The 20,480-nt window shown below is 41.8% G+C and overlaps 1 protein-coding gene and 1 non-coding gene across 2 annotated transcripts; one reads left to right on the top strand and one right to left on the bottom strand.

Annotated features, from left to right (window-relative positions):
- The first annotated feature begins 43 nt into the window (after positions 1–43).
- gatb (glutamyl-tRNA(Gln) amidotransferase, subunit B) lies at positions 44–20,109 on the top strand. The gene is made up of 13 exons (XM_026171386.1): positions 44–258; positions 3,618–3,771; positions 3,857–3,970; positions 8,494–8,692; positions 9,255–9,377; positions 9,489–9,602; positions 12,484–12,568; positions 13,081–13,125; positions 13,410–13,602; positions 13,807–13,940; positions 19,353–19,431; positions 19,558–19,692; positions 19,777–20,109. The coding sequence occupies exons 1-13, from the start codon at positions 113–115 to the stop codon at positions 19,900–19,902; spliced, it is 1,647 nt and encodes a 548-aa protein (XP_026027171.1). The 5' UTR covers positions 44–112; the 3' UTR covers positions 19,903–20,109.
- On the bottom strand, positions 610–681 carry trnam-cau (transfer RNA methionine (anticodon CAU)). Its single transcript has one exon. It is a non-coding gene; the product is annotated as a tRNA-Met (tRNA).
- Positions 20,110–20,480: the final 371 nt, after the last annotated feature.

The raw sequence follows: 20,480 nt of genomic DNA, 5'->3' as shown, positions 1-20,480 counted from the left end.
ACACAATGCTGGGGTTTGTAGTTTTAAACCTCAGCTAGCGGCGTAGGCCTATATACTAACTGCTACTTAAAATAACTACAATTCCCGTGTTTGTCAGAGCAGCGACACCAACATGGCTGCCTCCTGTGTTGCAGCAAGTGAGCTGCTCAATAATATAAAACAAATATCAGCCTTGCGTCCAAAGGCTTCGTACGCAGTTAGGGCCGTGAGCACCACAAGCCCACAGTGCCACGCTCAACTCCCGCAGAGGGCACGAAGGTAAGAAAGGGTGCTGAGTTATTGTGTGTGCGTGTGTTTATCGTCTCTGACCTGCAGGTTAACCTGCATGTTGCCTTGGTGTTGAGCTATAATAATACCTCTTTAGGGTCTTCTTATTAACAGCAGCCGGGTGAGAAAAGTCATTAACGGCAGCCTCCACTTGTCAGCCTGGTAAAAAACACTGCAGACAAAAGAACATTACTGCGTATGCGACATGATTCGCGATTTCATCAACAAAATACGCCCTGAACATTATGCATTCATGTGGTCGAACAGCTTAATATACGTTTATTAGTCTTTTAAACGGCATTTGGAGTATAAGCTTTATCTTGTGGCTCGGTTAAAAACAGTTAGCAGAGGATGGTTTCGATCCATCGACCTCTGGGTTATGGGCCCAGCACGCTTCCGCTGCGCCACTCTGCTGTGGAGTTATGAAGGTGATACAAATCTAGTGGCTGAGCTAACGGTGCAAAGATTTTCTTAGGGCTTGACCTAAGATAGATGAGGAATAATAATGGATGAAAATCAGTAGAAGCAAGATAGAACGTGTGCATGGAAGAGAGGTACAGCAGGTGCAACAGTAAAGCTGCAGGAAGCAGAGGTAAAGAAGTTGGGGTCAACCAAAGCAAAGGACAACGCTCAAAAGAGGTGAAGAAAAAAGTGCAGGCAGGGTGGAGCAGCGGAGATTAGTGTCAAGAAGGGATTTATGACACAAGGATAGCAGCAAGATGGTAGTGGGATGTATGGTTTGAAGATGGTGTCATTGACAAAAAGACAGGAAGCTGAGCTGGAGGTGTTTAGATTTCCTTTGTGAGTAACCAGAACGGACTGTATTAGAAATAAGTTCATCATAGTGACAGTTCAAGTTTTACCATTTTGGAGACAACGTTTCAGAGTCAAGGCCAAGGTGGTTTAGATGTGTACAGAGTGGCCAAGATAGTGGATACAATGGACAAAGGATGTTAAAGATGGAGCTGCCAGGCACGGCAACAGAGAAGATTCATGGAGGTAGAGGAGGACATGCTGAGGGTTGTTGTGAATTTGTTAAAAAGGTTTGTTAAAAAACTACCATCATAGTTTCAGTTTAGGTATGGTTATGTACCAGATTTTTACTACTTCCTGGATACTCAACCGGTTGCCTTGGAGCAAAAAAAAAAAAAAAAGTCATGTTACTTTTATTCTACTTAAGTAGTTCAGTTTCATGTGGCTTTATGCTTCTAGCCCAATTTAAAATTAGTTATTTTTCTTTTTACTCTGTTTCATGTGAAATCTATAGAGCAGCTAAGGAAAAAACACACATTGTGTGTCCATATTAGATAAAGGATGTTGAATATGGAGGGAGACTACAGAGAAAATTCATGGGTGTAATGAAGGAGGACATTTAGAGACCTGGTGATACCAGGGGGTGCCTTTTGCTAAGGCGATGTTGTCTTTATCAGTTTTATTTAGCTTTTCAAAGGGTTAAGGCAACAGTACAGACAGCAGTCTCTGTGCTTTTGTCCATAGAGTCACTCGAAGAGACAAGCTATCCATCTGCCATGGTCACAGGATGCCGTTAGAACACTGTAATAACAGATGACGTCAACGTGTGGTGCAATGTGAAAGATTACACGGAGACAGAATAAGACAATATGGAGCCTTTCATTCAGGATGCTCACCAAGCCTCTTACATCTGTGGCAGAAATCATGTTACTGTCGTGCAGTGTATCATACATCAAATGCAGTCTGTGTCTGAATAACAGGATGCCACGAGTTAAACAGATTAATGCAGACAGACATTTTAAGCTTTTCCTCTCTGAAGAGTGCTTTAGGATTGCGTGCATGTTTCAGCTGAGAGAAACTACACAATATCAGTCCACTATGTACCAGTCATACTCCTTTAGGATATTAAATCAAGGCTACAACATAATGCAATTTAAATAACTACTGTATTATTATAGGGTCTTTACTTTAGTATAAGCACCTTAAGGCAATTGTGGTTGTGGTTTGGCACTACATAAGCAAAACTGAATTGAATTGAATTGAATTGAACATCAAAGTGGCACCTGAGTAGAACATCTGTTGCAGACACTAAGCTTTCCTACTAGTTTTTCTCAGTGGTCACAGATATAACTGTGGCTGCAATTCTTTTTGCTTGTATCTAGATACAAGCAAAAAGCGGCTTTTTTTTTTTTTTTTTTACTTCTCATCCGTAAATAATCTGCTCTTTCACGTGATTCAGTTTATTTTGAAAAGTCTCAACAGGATCTTGAGCTTTATTGTGAAAGGTTTATGTGGAACATAAACAAGCGGACACGCGAAGGTGTTATGTCCGTCCGTAGTGTGGTTATATTAAATATAAGAGAAAGAGAGAACTTTAAGAAATTAATATAGCCACTACAGTGACCATCAGAACGATGAAAAAATATTGCCGTAAACAGTTTATTTTGCCACACCACCAAACAAACGATAGCGTAAAATGAAACGATAGATGTTTTTATATCATCATCCGATATATATCGTTATATCGAACAGCTCTAAAGAAGATTATTATTTACTCTCTCTGTTAGGATTATATTTCATTTAGATGATTGTTAAAAAAAAAAAATCCTCAGTGCCTGAAAGTGAGCTTAACTTTCATATTGTCAGGACACCACGACACTACCAAGAAACTGTAAGTGGGACCAGAAGTGGAAACACTAACTTTTCAAAAGCAAAGCCAGAAACTGAACAGCTGTTTTGACTCATGCTGTGCAGTTCATTCATCTTTGAGTCTGTTATGGCGTTTTTCAAGTTTTTATTAATGAACTGAGAAAGTGTAGTTTCATAAAGTTGTGTCATTTGCAGCCTACCTGCATTTGCTCCTGTCGGCCACATAGTAGGTCAGAATAAAGTTTTTAGGGCTTAAGTTAAGTTATAGTCTCCAAGCCCAGCCTCTGGGCTGTAAACAAAACAAAACACAGGTTTCTGCATACATTATTGAATGCAGAATTTATTAAAGCAGAATATGAACTGACAGAATAAGGCCTTTCAAGGTGAAAGGTCCCAGTGTCTGAACGTAGTTTCAGAGCCATATGGGAAGATGTCCTTGCAAACTCTTTGGAAAAGGACAAAAACATCTTCTTTTTCTTCTTCTTCTACTTCTTTTGTGCTTTTGCTTCCTTTGTGAGAAAACAGTGTACATCAAAAGCGCTGCCAATTATAAAGTGTAATTGTAGGCATCTAAACACACTTCAAACCCATAACCCGCACGAAATTTGCTCATTTCCTTAACACCTCAAAGCCAGATTGTATTTTCCTTTGCCATAGTACACAAATACAGCCCACCTGTGTAGTTGAATTTTCTTTCATGTTTTTTGTTTCTGTACCGCGTGTCTCAGTGCTCCCCAGCAGCTGGTCGGCGTGGTGGGTTTGGAAATTCATGCTCAGATTAACTCCAGTACCAAGCTGTTCTCTGGCGCTCCGGTTCGCTTCTCGGCTCCTCCGAATTCCCTGGTGTCATTCTTCGATGCATCCTTACCCGGCACATTACCTGTAAGTTATGCTTCATGTGATTAGAATAAACGTAACCTGTCATTCTTAGATCATCTGTCCCCATAATGTCCCCGTGTGTCCCCAGGTCCTGAACAAGCGCTGCGTCGAAGCAGCGGTGATGACAGGACTGGCTCTTAACTGCGCCGTAAATAGGAAGTCGCTTTTTGACAGGAAACACTACTTTTACGCTGACCTCCCTGTAAGTTCTCGTTTTCCTGTCCTCGGTTGTCACTTTCTGTGCAGCATCTATGGATCGGTGGGAAGGAGAGTGATAGCACAGGAGACAGGGGTTATCTAAGAGACAGGACTCATTATCATCCTCCACGCTGCTTCCTTGCTTTGACTTTTATGCAAGCTGTGCTCGTCTGCTTCCCGCCTTTCCATCACAACTGTTCCGGTGAACTCTCCCAGCCGTGAGCTCTAATTTAAATGGTGAGCAAGTCTTGCAGAAGAAGCAAAAAGCAAAAAGGCAGTGTTTTCCTCACATACACAGAAAAATAACACTGAAAATGACCAGTGCTTTTAACTTGCCAGCTCATTTCCTTCAGTTCACTTCAATTTTTTTATTATCCACAGGTCATTGCCTCCTCCATGCTGTTAAGTTTGTGCTTTCTCTCTTTTATTTACTTAATTTCAGTCATTATCAGAATTGGAAAAACCAAACTTAAAGTAACTGGATGGAACTGCACAGATTCACAACTTATCATATTAACTGTGAGCTAATATTATAAATTGTAAATTAAATAGTGAAAGTAAAATAGTTGGGTGAGCAGAGGCTGAATGATCTCCAGTCATTAACCAATAATGGGCTCTATTTGGATATTGGCTGCCGGCCATTTTCTTAAAGTGGATGTTTGTGTTTTGTAATGTTGGCTATCGCACTCTTAATTGAAACTATCCATATGGTTACTGTTGAATGCCCCCTTTTAAAGCAGCAGAACAGATCCAGCCAAACCAAAACTTGTAGCAGTGTAAAGTTCGAGTGTGTGCTAAACTCATAGAGTGTATGTAAAGAAAAAAAATGGACAAAGCCATTGTGATGTCAGCCATAGGTTTCTGAAGCTCTGCTTGGAGATTTTGTTAGCATCATATCATGTTGCTGGTTTGAAGCCCATATTCGAAGGAGAGAGTAGAGTGCTAAGCATCTCACAAACAGAACCACAGATACCTGCTAAGCATAATACAAAAGTTACTAGATTTTGACCCACCAAAACTGGTGGTCAGAAAATTGCATTTAAAACATGCCAGTAGAGATCAACACCACAAATGCAGCCAAGAGATGCAATTCAGTAACCAGGACTTTCAAAGGTGTTGCCAAACAGCATCCCGCTGCAAAGCAAACACACTCCTAATTTAGCTTTTAAGACCCCAAGATGCTTAAACTCCCTTCACTTGGTGCAGTAATTGCTCCATGACCTGGAATACGCACTCAGACTTGGATGTGCTAATTCTCATCTCATCTGCACTTTTTAAATCACTGGGGATTGGCTTTAAAAAAGAAAAGAAAAATGCACCGAATGGGAAAAGAAGAAAACAAAAGTGACAAGGCCTTTGTGACTGCAGGCTCTAATGTTGTAGTTGGCTGCTGAATGTCTATATGCTGTGGTGTGTATCAACATGCAAATTCATGCATAAATAGAAAAACAGAGAAAAAAAAACTTTTTATCTTGAAGTGAGAGAAGAAAAACTAATAAGTGAATGTTAAATTAAACATATTATTTAAAATTTAAAAAAAAAAAACAGGACATGTAAGAGAGAACATGAAAGAAGGTAAGGAGGATTGCTAAACGTCCCCAGCAGGCATGGCCCCCACAGGAGTAGGTCACAGGGGGGCAGGGCATGCAGTATTTAAATATCTAACGGCAGGATGTATAAGCTGAATAGTAGCAATACTGGAAGAGATACCCCAACCTCCCAAAAAACCCTCTTTAACGGTGATATTTCCATTAAACTGTCTTGCCCAAGTCATATTCACTTTGCTTTCTGTAATGGAGTGCTTGCATGGAAAGGTTTCTCAACCCTTCAGTAGCCCTGGGGTAATTTTACTGCCATTATAAATGACATTTTAAGGCTTGGGTGGAACAGACAAAATGTCATGGGAGCTCTACAGTGACTTAGCCAACAGAGACCTCCTGCTAATAAATCTAGAAATTTCTCAAAAGAAAGGTGTAAGAGAATTTTACTTTTCAAGTTTGTTTTCAAAGTGTAGCCAGCCCTGGTAAGACATTTTGCTAACAGAGCTTTGGGCAAAGTAATGAAGAGGGTAATTATGGACTAAATAAAAGTTTCATTTTCTTTGGAGTGTACCATATTTCAATGAAACTGCTCAAAGAAGTTCATTATGGAGAGTACTTTCTTGAAGTAGCAAGCAAAAAACAAAAAACTTTAGCTGGTGGTTTTATTTATTTACTTTCTCATCTAACTTGACTTTATTGTGAGCAGATGTGACTGCATAAGCATGATGAAGAACATCCATTATATGCAGATCTTTACAGATTGACGTTCTCCCGTTTAATTTTAGGGGAATTACTGATTTTGTGGCAGCAGTGCACATTTTCACTGTTGTAAATGATACATTGTCTCCTCTCAAAGTTCATCAATCTTCCAGCAAAATCCCCTCCAGAAGCGCGGGGATTATTGTTGGGCTCCTCTCGCTTCCTTGCATGTTTGTAGAACTTTACATCATCTCCTTTGGATTCATCCTCAACACACACGGCAGGATTAAGATTATTATTTTTCTTTTGAGAACTCGTGCCAGTAGGTTTTATCCCAAAGCCTTATTGATGTTTTAAATACCTAGTGTAGTCTGCTTTATAATCACTTAGTTTCCATTACTCTCACAGCTGCTTAAAGAGGGTGGTCTGTCTCAGTGAAGCAGCTTGATAATCTCAGAGTCAGAATGGCTTTAATTATGCAGATGATGGAATATTCTTCACATTCGACCAAAAGTTTGAGTGCAGTCTGTGCTCGTAAAAACCAAACGTGGAACAGGATCGAGGGAGAAATTATCCCGCCCTTGAAAAATACATTTGTAAATTGCATTGTACATTATTGATATGTTCCAGTAGAAATCCCTGATTGCATTTTGTAAAACACCACAGTTGCTCATTAAATGATTAATGCCGCTGTCCGAGCAGCATTCCTTCATTGAATTGAAATGGCAGGCAAGGCACATATATAAAGTTTTTAACAGCCCTTTAATAACATGCCTCAGCAGCTCCACGCTCATCTAAATAATTACAATTTCCTTGAGATATTAAGTTTCCAAATAAACAGACATGGCCTGGCCATTGAAGCTTTGACTTGTGTTTAATGAGAGAAATGAAATGTCTTTGTGACCTCGGCGGGGTAGCCGAGGAAAAACATCGGTGTGCAGGGGTGAGGAATTAGACGACCGACTGAGTCTTGTTTGTTTAGACTTTGGAATGAGTCAGAAAATGACTCAGGGGCTCACAATGTGGAAAAGAGTTGAAAGTGTGTGTGTGTGCGCGTTTGATCCTGCTTGAAACGGCGTGTGAGCAGACATGCATCTGTACGAGTCTCAGGAAGCGCTCATTAGGGCTCCGTGTTCTGTCACAGAGTAATTGCGAAAGCTTAATGTGGGTACAAGGATGCTGTTAACAGCAAACATGGCTCATCCAAAAAGCAGCTGATTTATTATGCAGGAAATGTAAATGGTCTCCACTTATTCAGATGCTCCCTAATGTCAGTAGTTGGTTGCACTTTCACCTGCAGAAATTGTCATTTTCAATGACCAGAGACAAAACTCGTGAAAGGATTAAGTGGGAAAGGGGGGGATTTCTGATGAGCTGCAACGGTAGTCACAAAATCTTGCAGATTTACAGATCAAATCCACCAAGAGGAGCAGAAGTTGAAAAAGAACATCCCCAGGAATCTTGTGTTGTTTTCTTCCTGTTTCTTTTAAAAGGAGGAGTTGTGGAGGTGATTGATTGTGTCGATCAGGCGCATTGTACAAAAAGCCGGTGACTAACAGCCCCCCCAATCTCTTCTCCCACGTCCTCAGTCTCCTTAGCATAAGTGTGATTAATGTTTAGGTCTTGTGATGTGGTTGCCGTGGTAACGTCGAAATTAATACTCGGGGCAGCAGGTTCTTGTAGGAATAGAGGAGCTCATGAAATATTGTGCTTTTGTGAGCAGAAACCTTGAGTGAAATGCCAGCTCCTCCTGCATTATGACAGCCAAGCCAATCGCCGTGTCTAACTGACGCTCCCCGCCAGACCTTTACACGCAGCCATGACGCTGCAAAAACTCTACTGCAAGACTTCACGAAACAGTCTTTCTTCTATAATTAAAAGGATGTATTGGTTAAACAAAGTGAAGGATCATTTCTTCATTCAGTTAAAGAGGAGATGAAATTCCTATTTTAAACACATATACACTCACTGACAATTTATTAGGTATGCCTTGCTAGTACTGGATTGGACCCTTTTTTGCCTTTAGAGCTGCTTTAATTCTTCATGGCACCAGTTCAACAAGGTGCCGGAAACATTCCTCAGAGATATGTGGGCCATATTGGCATTTAACAAACCAGTCTTCAACCAACCAGCTATCCAGCACTCATATATTTCACTATACTTTAATTCACATAGCAGCTAACATAATAATTATAGGACATGTCTTTTAATCACGTAGTAAGTTGGGGCATGTTTTCAGGTTCTATTTTTTTATTGAATTTTTTTGTATTGTATTTTCTTGTTTTAGGCTGGATACCAGATCACTCAACAACGTTTGCCAATCGCAGTAGATGGCGTGCTTACTTACAGCCTCCTTGGAGGGAAAAAGAGGAACCAGGTGATGAGACAAAATGTGACCATCAAACAGATTCAGCTGGAACAGGACAGCGGCAAGAGTCTCCACGATGACGTCCGCAGCCAGACACTCATAGACCTCAACAGAGCAGGTAGCAATACAGAGGAAGAGTCTGCTCAATGGAAAAAAATCAATGATAAATCAGTCCTGCTCATGTCTTGTACATCCAATAGTGGCAGCTTATTCCTGTGATTCTCCTGATGCCATTTAAAAGCCGTCACTGAGCTAAACCGGTCTTTGCTTGATTTATTTTTTTATCAAGAACTTCAGCTAAAAAATGGACACCGGCAAATACTGTATTTACTGCGTATTTACTACTCATTGATTAGCTGTTTACTCCGCCACTGAACTGGTATTTAAAAGTCACTGGAAGAAAAACCTCAGAGTTATAATGTGTCAGAGGCCTGAGGGCTGCCAGCGTGTAGCAGCAGGTGTTTGGCAGTTGACTTTCCTAAACCATCTTTTGATTAAGAAATTAAACTATTTTTAAGAAGATGTTTTTATGATTGACAGACAGCAGCAGCAGCTGGAAAAGTCATAGAATTCCAGTGATAATGTTTTGATTTTTAAAAACTAATATTAGGTTAATCAACAAAGCAAGGGTTTATCACTGAGCTTCAGACCCTTGAGATGTGAAACGTTGCTGTCTTCAGGTGTAGGTCTGATGGAGCTGGTGATGGAGCCAGACATGAGCTGTGGAGAGGAGGCTGCTGCAGCTGTCAGAGAGCTGCAGCTCATCCTGCAAGCTCTAGGCACCTGTCAAGGCAACATGTCTGGTATGGAAATCACTCTCTGTCTCTCTCCTTCTCTCGTGCTTCCAAGCTGCCACACTTCTAAACCTAAACTTAACTCTCTCCGCGTGCATCTATTTACCTCTTTTTGCTCAGAGGGGCAGCTGAGAGTGGATGCCAATGTCTCGGTGCACAGACCTGGAGAGCCACTGGGCGTCAGGACAGAGGTGAAGAACATCAACAGCATTCGATACCTTGCCAGAGCTATAGGTAAGCACCGATAAAAAGTTTGAGACTCAGTAGCAAGGATAGCAGAAAGCGCCTCAGGCATTTATTCATTTATTTTTTGAATTTACTTTATCTGAAAGGGTCTTAACTGCACGCATGATTGCTCACACATTTTAGTCCTTTTTTAGTTGACATTTAAACAGGTCATGTTCAGATGAAATGGTGTTTCAGAGTTTTGCGTTTTGTGGTAGCTGCATCTACCAGCTTGTGGTAATATTGTCCAGGTCAAGATGTCTTGTGCCTACGATATGTTGAGCTGATTTTGACACACGCTGTAGTGCAGCTATTCTATTGTAATACTTCACAGTTGGTTACTATGCTCTCCACAGTGCTGCTGTACTTTGATTATGGCTCTTGTATTAAAAGCGGAGGTAAAATGAACAAGCTGTCAGTGTTTTCTTCTTCAGATTGCGTGAACGGCTTTTTAGGACAGTTATTAAGTTGCTGAACTATTGACATGACATATGTAGCAGATGTTCTATAGATTGGCTTTATTAGCCAAAAATCCAAAACTTGGAAGCTGACTCTCAAATTTTTACACTTACATTTCCTTTACAATCAATCAATCAAGTAAAATCACTTCTATTTTTACATCCCTGTGTCACAAATATTAAACATTTGCTGAATGTTCCCTTGATCATAATAAAATAGCGTGGGTGCAAACTTCACCCATGCTTGGTGGAGGAATACAATCTAGACAGTTTTTCATTTGCCAAAGATGAATAAGAGAATTAAGAGGCAGCATCCAAGAACTTTGTACAGATAGTTTTGGAGGTACAGAGATGTTTAGGAGAGAGAACAATGCACTTTTTATTCAGACTGATTAACACAGTGCTGGGGAACGAGAGGATGCTTGAGGAATGAGGAAGAAGCACACTGATACCAATTTTCAAGAACAAGGGTGATGTGCAGAGCTTTAGTCACCAAAAAGGGATAACTTGATGAGCCATACCATGAAGTTATAGGAAAGAGTTATTGAAGGAAGGCTAAGAAGTGAGGTGACGATCAGTGAGCAGCAGTATGGCTTCATGCACAGAAAGGGCTCTACAGATGATATGTTTGCTTTGAGCAGGTTTATGGAGAAGGATGGAGAAGGTCAGAAGGAGTTGCACTGAGGTCTTTGTGGACCTAGAGAAAGCATAAGATAGGATGCCAAGAGAAGAGCTGTGGAAGTGCATGAGGAACTCAGGAATGGCAGAAAACTGAGGGTGGTACAGGACATTTATGAGTACAGAGTGGTGAGGTGTGCAGTAGGAGTGACTGATGGGTTCAAGATTGAGGTAAGTCTACTCTGAGCCCCTTCTTGTTTGCAGTGTTGATGGACAGGTTGGCAGATGAGATCAGGCAGGAGACTCTGTGGACTATGATGTTTGCAGACAACATTGCAAGTGGAAGAGAGGCTGGAGAGGTGAAGGTGTGCTCTGGGGAGCAGAGCAATGAAAGTCAGTAGAAGCAAAAGAGAATACATGTGCGCGTGAGTGAGAAGGGGGCAGAGGTAACACAAAGCTGCAAGGAGTAAAGGTAGAAGAGTTTAAATATGTTGGGTCAACCATCCAAAGCAAAGGACGGTACACAAGAGAGGTGATTTTTGGACCCAAGGATAGCAGCAAGAGTGAAAGGCAAAGTTTATGAAATGGCAGTGAGAGGGAGATGGTGGCACTGACAAAAAGACAAGAGGCCGAGCTGGAGATGGTAGAGTTGAAGATGTTTATTTGTCATTAGGAGTGACCAGAGCCGCCGGGATTAGAAATGAGTACATCAGGTTGATCAGTCTGGAGACAAGGTTAGAGAGGCAAGGTTGAGAAAGTGGATATAATGGATAGGGGATGTTGAAGACATCAACCAGGCAAGAGGGAAAGAGGAAGACCACAGAGAAGATTCATTGAGGTCATGAAGGATGACATGCATAGGGTTGGCGTGTCAGAGGAAGCTGCCAGAAAGAGAGTGAGATGGAGGCAGATGGTTCCCTCTGCTGACCCCTAAATGGAGCAGCTGAAAGAAGCAAAGTTGGGATAAAAAGTTTTAACTTTTGTCATTTTTAATCTGACTAGCAGCTCTATGAAAACATAATTGTCATGCTGCATTTATTAATCAAATCCATGAACTAAATACTTGTACCAGATTATTACTTGGTTGAACCCCTAACTTCCCGAAGTCTCCAATCAGTCTGGTTACCTTGGAAGGAATAAATCTCGTTACTTTGACTCCAATATTTCCCTTTCATGAGGCTTTATACATTCCTCTTTTTCATTTGATAGCTATAGAAAAGCAAAGAAAAAGCATGCGTAGTGTGACATAACCATCATATTTTTACTATGTCAGTGCCTAGAAATAGACCCAGTTTAGTAAAAGCAAAATTGCTGGATTCATGTAGAGGCATTAAGACAGGAAGTATAGTTGAAACTGACAGTAACTTGTGAAGCGTACGTTTTTTGGACTGACAGCTATTCACAAACAATTAGCTGCGTGATAGCAGCATGTGATGATTAACTGACTTCTTGCAGCTGTTCATAGATTTTGTGTCAGCTATAACTTTGCTGATTTTTAACTGAGCTTCACTTCAAACAAGCTAGTAGTCTCAGAAAATTTCAGTACTTGAGATGCAGGTTTTGGAAGTGCGTTTTGGCATATAGCAGCGCTGTGCTTCAGTTATTTATCAATTAAGTTGTTTCACATTTACTCTGCGGCTGAACTGATATTTAAAAGTCACAGGGAAAACAAAAGGCTGTTTATCAGAGTTATAATGTGGCAGCACTCAGAGAGTCAACGATCACCGGCGTATAACAGCAGGTGTTTGGCATTTAGCACCAAATTATATTTGCGGTTCTGTATTTGTGTTCATGTTCTCCTTGATATTCATCAGACTATGAGATCCAGAGACAGATTGATGTCCTGCAGAGAGGAGGGACGGTGCAAAACGAGACCCGGGCGTATGATTCCAAATCAGGGTAAGAGGATGAAAAAGCAGCGTCTTCATGCCAAGATGTAACTGCTACAGCACCCTGTGACTGGGATCTCTGCCTGCTTCATTAGTCGTGAGCTTTGCTGAGGACAAACCATCATGGTAATGATGATGAATAGAGCCATTTGGATGCTGCCGTCGTTCTGTGTTATCTGTGAGCTATGTGCTACTCACAAGCTTATGAGCTCACAGAATAAGGCAGCTGAGGCCTTGATCATCCTCTGGTACCTCCCTCCCATGAGGTCTTGTATATCCGAGGTACATGGTGAAGCATGCTAAACAGTGTGGGGTGATGACCTGTGGATCTTTCTTCTCATTCCTGTGAAAGTGGTCACAGATCTGATGCCACTAGTTTGAAGAAAAGCAGGCTCACTGAAAGGGATCCCCACACATATGTTCATTCTTTGTTTTGAGTATTTTCATGTTTGTTTGATCTTCTCATCAAGAGAAACAAACATATTGAGCTATCATTTCTGATACTGCCACCTTGTCTTGTAGGGAGACTCTACCTATGAGGGACAAAGAGGGTCTTCAGGATTACAGGTGAGTGTAAGTTCATATTGTAAGTGTTTATAAAATCAGAGAAAGATCCTCTTACTGGGGTCTGGAGATTGACAGGTAGCTAAACAGACCTCACCTAAAGTGTGAACAGACGAAGAATGTGTTGTAGTTTAGGTAGGGGAATGATTGACAGGTTCAAGGCTGATGGAGTCGAATGATCAGGTGGCCAAGTGACAGCACAAGACGACCTTTTTTTCCCCAAACTTACCCGTACTGCTGATAAAACATTGTTCCCTGTTTTCACTCACCCCTCCTGCCTTTTTCAGGTTTATGCCAGAGCCCAACCTGCCCCCTCTGATTCTGTATGAGGATGATGCATCACTGCCCACTGGCATTGATGCGTGCCAGGTGGTAGTGGTGCAGAAGATAAAGGAAGGGCTGCCAGAGCTACCAAGTGTCAAAAGAGACAGGCTGGTGCAAACGTACGGCATCCTACCTGAGCACAGCTTCACTCTGGTGGTGAGTTTCTGAGTGGGAGAAACTGGGTGAAACCAGCCAGTGGGAGGAAGGGTAGTTCTTTCCTTTAAAAGCCAGTTGATCAGGTCTTACTTGTGTAGCTTGCTGGACTTTAACAGGATGTAGTTGTATACTGATGAGCTCTGCTTGTTTGATTCTAATTAGATTATATGTTTGTGAAGGAATCACTTTTTTATGTCAATGTAGAATGAAGATGGGTTGGTGGACTACTTTGAGGCTGTGTTAAAGGCAACCAAGAAGGAGCCAAGGAAGGTGATTGGCTGGGTAACAAATGAGCTGCTGGGTCACCTCAAACAGCAAGACATGAGTGTGTGCCAAAGGTGAGACACAGACACATAAACATGCTCCAAGTTCCAGGATGAGCATTTATCTAACCGCCAGGTAAAGACTTGGGGTCTCATGGGTGGCATGGTGGTGCAGTGGTTAGCACTGTTGCCTCACAGTAGCAAAGTCCCTTTTTTTGAACCTCCTAGTTGGCTGTTTGGGATTTCCACGTTCTTCCTGTGACTGAATGAGTGAACCAGTTCTTTCTGTTCCACCTTTTCATTAGACCCTGAAGCACCCAGTCTGTTTCAGACTGAAAACTACTAAATAAAAGAAATAAACTGGATTTTGAGTGTCAGGAAACTCATGTAAAGAAAAAATAAGAATATTCTGAATGTTTGCAATGCATTGAGATGAAAGAAATTGATTCTGTGTTACAAATAAATTCCACTAGACATCTTTGTGGGGACCCGAAATTGGAACGTTACTATATTTGTGGGGACCAGCAGTCACTTAGGAGGACAAAAGTGCCTGTCCTCACGAGTTTGAAGGCATTATTCAGGCTCAAAATGTGGTTTTAGTGTCAGGGTTACAATTAGGTTAGGCATTCATTTTTGATGGTTAGGGTAAGCGGCTAGGGAAATGTGTGTGCGTGTGTGTGTGTGTGTGATAGGAAGTAACTCATCAACTGATAAACACATAGCTTTGAATAAGCTGATCATTGTAAGGCTCAAGTCAAACAGCTGATCCTAACAGCAGTGCAGTTGTTCAGAAAAAAACAAACGAACTGCTGATGCAGACTTTTGACTGATGCCACTAAAGCCAAAGTTATTGAACTAGTTACACCCTAGGTGATTTGCACTGGATTAATGACCTTTCAGCCCCCCCAAAAAAAGATGTTATCTTTGCGGTGGAGTGTTCTGAATGATGGCTTTTTTATGTTTATCTGAAAGGGAGAGCACTACAGCTTTAGATACATAAATAACTCTCATCCATAACTATACAACAGCAAGCTGGGATATTCATTAATTCTGTCAGTGAGAAAGCTTTTTGGAGAATTGCTTTTTGAAGGCTTGATCTCTCCCTAAATAAGAAAGCCTGTTAGCTTGAAGATCTTCTAAAACACTCTTGACATTAAAGAGATTTTGATTTGGTATGAAAAGAGTTGCCATGGTACCTTTTACACTTGAAACATTAAAGGAAAAAAACACACGCGCACACACAGACAAAGGTACATTTCAGGCCACCAGCTATGAATAAATAACACCTGTTGTCTCCCACCGTTTCTGTTTATGGCACTGTGTGACGCTAAATGTCCGACACTAATTTCAGCGCTTTCAGTCTAGCAATTTTCCTACAGTGGCAGTTCAATAATTACTGCAGCTAAAAGAAAAATGAGGGTGGTCAAAGGCGTCTGAGCTGTTGGTCCAACTGAGATTAGCAATGGAGCACAATGATCATTTCTTTGAACTCATTAAAGGCCGGAGTCATTACACAACACATGAAGTTTAAGTAATGGACTGACGTCAGCATAGATGCTGTGTGAGCTTTGCTTTATCTGCCGTTGCCAGACTGTTGTGAAGCATTTGTGTGCGAATAAACTCCAAAGAAGCTCGTGTTTATTTATGCGTAACGTTGCACTGGCTTTGGTTGAAAGGAGGAGGGTTGAAGAAAAACAAAGAGTGGCAAGCGGTTTAGAAACTGAGTCATATAAGTACTTGGAGGAATATTTTGAGTCTTCGGAGCTAGGGAGGAAATAACCGGAAGTTGGTTAGCAAATAAAAGTTCTCCAAGTGTTACAGTAATGTCTGATGCATGACCTCTGCTGCCCTGTCAGGCCTGCCCGCATTTCCTCTCGCTCCTCTGGCTCTAAGCCATTGACTTGGATTAATGAAATGAGAAATTGGGAAGCATATTGGTGGGACAGCTAGAGAAGTGAAACTCCAGACATGTCATTAAGAGCTCATCCAGCTCAGACATGTCGCTCTCCCAGAACCCCCCCTCCCACCCACCAGGGAAACTGCTGGGGGCTGCCTGTGAGTGAAACTAAGTGGCATATTTGTGGCAGGATGGCGACAGCATGATGACAGAATTGTGAAATGTCTCACCAGGCCCACATGATGGTAATGTTAAAAATATGAAGATGTGAAAAAAAATATAATGAGGGTCCCCTATTTCGATCCCAGCTTCCTTTTTGGGGGGGGTTTTGTCCCCAACAGCTGGATGAGCAAAAGTATCCCTTTATGTGAACCACCTAATTCATATGGGGAGATTATTGCTGAACTTAAATCTGAAGCTGAAGCTTCTGTTGTTACAAAAAGGTTTTTCAATTGAGTTGTCGTGAAATATTCAGGTTTCTTTCATTAAGTTTGCATAATTCTATCAAAAAAGAGAAGAAGAAGCAGCTCGAAGTGGCAGACTCTGGATGTATCAACTATTTATTGCATTACCTTTAGCTCTCTATTTTAACAGAATATTCACACCTTATTATTCTTTTCATCTCATCTGTTCATTCTTTGATTTCTGTCAACTTTTCAGCTGTGCTACCACTCTCACCCTTCATCCTCTGAATTATCATCTAGTTTAACATCATTTTCTGGATTCTGAAGAATCGACTTCATTGCTCACAAGGAGAGTTTTCTTGCTCACAGGCGGTCTATTATCAGATGTTTTCTTTTTCATCTTCAGTCCACTGGACTCGGCTGTTTTCTTATTCCTAACTCGAATGCTTGTCAAAAACCTGCTGCTGTCCTTTTCACGTTCTCTTTGTAGTTTGTCTTGGCCTTGGGTGATGGGGAAACAGCGACAGGAGACACAAAAGCTTAGTGCCTTCCTGAGTATTTGATCTTGCCGATACGTTCAGTGCGCTCATGTATATTTATATCCTGATCAGTTGTCCTCACAAGCTGAAAAGAAATATTACAAGATGAGGCGATGATGTGAATATTAGCCCTGCTGGATATATGAAATGATAACACTACCTGATACTTTGGACAGAAGTATTAATCCGTCTACAGTGGAAAAAAAAAATATATATATATATGTATATAAAATCCACTCCAGGATTATTGCATTTCATAAATGACATGGGTAGTAAACAGAGTCAAGGCTCCCAATAGGCGGCACCAGTCACCTGTGCTTTCTCGTGGAATGAGAGACCTAGAAGGCACGGCTCATTTTGCTCCATGTAGCATCTTAGCCCAATCTCTTCCCACAGCAGACGGATCCACTTATTTGATCTGCCATAGGTTTTACCCACGATGCCCTTCCTGATGCAACCCTCCAGGCTTGAGATCAGCACTTGGAGCAGACTAGCTCGAGATGCCCTGAGGCTAGGTTTGTGCTTTCTCTCCCTGATTGGTGTGTAAAGTGAATGTGTTAATCACTTCACTGCAATTTTAAACAGTTATTCATAATTTTTGTTACTAAAAAACACGAGGGGTTCCCACAGGTGTTGATTCTTAACTTTAACTAATTCACTATAATATTGCCTGTAACATTTTCAGAGATGTATTCATTACTTTATAATTATTTTGACCATTTGTGCAAGACACTTTTTTTTTTTTTGCTCTCGGAGGAGGCGGACGCACTTTTTCTCCTTCTCCTCTCCCTTATCTTCCCTGCTTAGTTCTCATGTCCTTGTCTAGTCTCGTGTTTTTTGTATTACTTTTCCCTGGAACACACTCTCACAGTCTGTTTCTAAAACCTAAAGAGAATTATGGATTTGATCAACTGGTCTCTGAATGCTATTGACACCCTTTTCTCAACGAGAAGTCCTGGCTCGGGAGAGCCCGAGTGCCCTGGAGGGACTTTCCCTGCCGGATACACGATGGACGGGTGGCAGACATGGAGGATCGTGTGCCTGGCGGGACTGTCGATCGAGGACGCTGAAGATATCTACCTATTCGGAACCATGGTAACAGGGTTCCGAACAACACCTCTGAGCGGACGTTGGATTACATCTTGGAACAGCTGACTGCGGTCGTGAGGTCTCAGAATCTGCTCTTTGAGCAAAAGAATGACAACACCACAAAACTGAAGGTTAATAACATCATGGAGAAACTCGCGGTTCTCCAACGGGAGATTGAGAAACCAGTGTTGGAGTGTTAAAGAACAGCTTTGAAATTCTCATGAGTTGTTGCAAAAAGAAAAATTACCATCATAATCCGGCTACCCCTTCTGCACCAGCTGTGGGCTCAAGGCTGGAGCCAAACAAAAACTCCCTGATAACGACTGTGTTGAGTCTGTTCCTTCCCATTCCCTTACAAGGCCACCTGGGTTGGCTGGAAGACTGTTTACTTAGCCTGGCAGGGCGAAGGACACTGTCTCAGCTGAACTATGGACACGCAAACACATACTGATACGGATAAGCACTCACTGACGCATCACCCTCCCTACCCCGGATCCAACACCACCTCCAACGCTTACCTCCCCTCTGATGTGGACATCGGGTCAGCTGGAGGCGCAGTCGAAGATCAGTCCCAGATCAGATGTACACACTGGAACTCTTTCCCATGTTGCTTGTCTGCGTTTATTGTGCTATGGTGTGTTGATATCTGTGCATTCCTGTATTATCCTTTTGTGTTACACATTTCGATGTTTTTTTCCTCGCTACCTAGCCTGACCTGTCTCCCCAATGTGATGTTTGTGTATTATATGTACGGTCGGCAAGGTCTGTCATCTCGGTTGTGGGCAAAAGACCTGCAACTGACAAATAAAGGCTATCTCATCTCATCACTTCAAGCTATTTAAAAATCTCTGCTTTTTATTCAGTTGATTGCAGTGCAGCAGTTGTCTTACAGATGTCTCTGAGGCTGACGGACAGCTTGGGAGTTTCATAATCCATTTTAGCTTTCTTTTTTATTTTGCTATTAAACCAAAAACGTGTGGCGGTTAACAATCACTGCCCTTGTTTATAACGACGAATACTTTTTCTAACGATCATACATTTTACTATTGCTGTGCTCCAGAAAACCCTGCATATATATTTCAGTGTCACTGGTTTGTGCTCGCAGTGTGGACTGAGTCGAATATTTCGCCGTGCTTGTCAGTCGCATAGCTGCATATGCAGCAACAGCAGCAACGGTTCGTTGCCCCCTGAGGAAAAATGGGTGATCTCATGACAGGTGGAGATGATGTGTCACAAACATATCAGAGTTTTTGTTGGTGCAAGTAATGCACACAATATAAGGGTACGTTTTTATTGATGCAGAAAACTATTTTTCGGATGTGTCGGTCATGGATCGTAGACCTCTGGTGCTCCATGAAGCCCACTTTGGGAACGGCTGGCCTATGGAATAAACACGGAGGCAAGGAAAAGACAAAACATCGCAGGCAAATCACAAATGTTGATTGATTCTTTTGTCCTTTCGGTGCAATCCTCTTCCCATCTCTTCTACCATTTATATCACAAATTCAAGTCCATCTATTAAAGTGTGATTAAAATTACCGCTTTAATTTGATTTTAGCCCAATCTCTCCTTCTGCCCTGGCGGAGCTGCTGGAGCTCCAGGAAACAGGACACATCTCCTCTTCAGTTGCCAAGCAGGTCAGTCAGCTACACAGACAATGCAATTATCCCCTTTCGGTCTGTCATTCAACACACGCAACCCAGCTACCGCTTGTTTGTATTCTGCTTCTCACCTGCGTTTCACGGGTTTCTCCGTGTTCTTAGGTGTTCCAGGAGATGTGGAGGTCACCAGGCAAGACAGCCCTGCAGATCACCCAAGAGCAGGACTTGGGGCTTGTTAGTGACACCGCACAGCTGCACATCATCTGCCAGAAGGTGGTGGACTCGCATCCAGATGAGGTCAGGGCTCACAATGTCGCGTGTAATCACGAGTGAAACATCTCAAAAACATGTCCAAAAATCCCTCTGTGTGCCTCTCTGCAGGTTCACGCGATCAGAAGCGGGAACAAAAAAGTTCTGAACAAGTTGATGGGTCTGGTTCAGAAAGAGACCAAAGGAAGAGCTGATCCAGTTCTGGTGAGGGCGATTCTACAGAAGAAGACCTCGTGAAGATCGCACTGTAGTGTGAGACGCAACTGCATCAGTCTGACAATAAGACATGTTAGAAAAATAAAAACTATTTTGGCCTAATGGAAAAATCAGGCCCCTATTCTTATTTTTGACTTTGACATTTTGTAAATATTGAAATCTATTCTCGTCTGTATTTATATGTTTGAGAAGTAATAAAGTTTTCAGACTGTGACTGTCTGTAGCGGAGGTGCATTGCCGTTCAGTTTGTTTTGCCAGTGAACAAACAGAATTTCGAATCTTTCTTAGGATGTCCACTCATGGTGATAAGATAGTCAAGGTGGCTTTTATGTGCAGTTCTTTTATTTAAATCTAGTAGTCATGGCCATCAGGGATGGCTGAAAAGCTGATCTTAAGTATTATTTCCCTTAAAGCGAATGTGTGTAATTCAGTTTAATTCGTTCCATATAACTTAATGTCCCATTTGGCTATTGCTATGTTGGCCATTATGGTCATTTGTGAGGCAGAAGATGAAACTGCTGACATGACATTCGCTGGCTTATTGAGAGGAGCTGAGAAAACCTGCCAGCTCAAGAATCCAGGAAGGATCCCAGTCTGAG

Source organism: Astatotilapia calliptera, chromosome 6, assembly GCF_900246225.1.
Source record: "Astatotilapia calliptera chromosome 6, fAstCal1.2, whole genome shotgun sequence".
NCBI lineage: Eukaryota > Metazoa > Chordata > Actinopteri > Cichliformes > Cichlidae > Astatotilapia > Astatotilapia calliptera.
The sequence above is the reverse complement of the archived record's forward strand: the minus strand, read 5'-3'. Positions and strand labels throughout refer to the sequence as shown.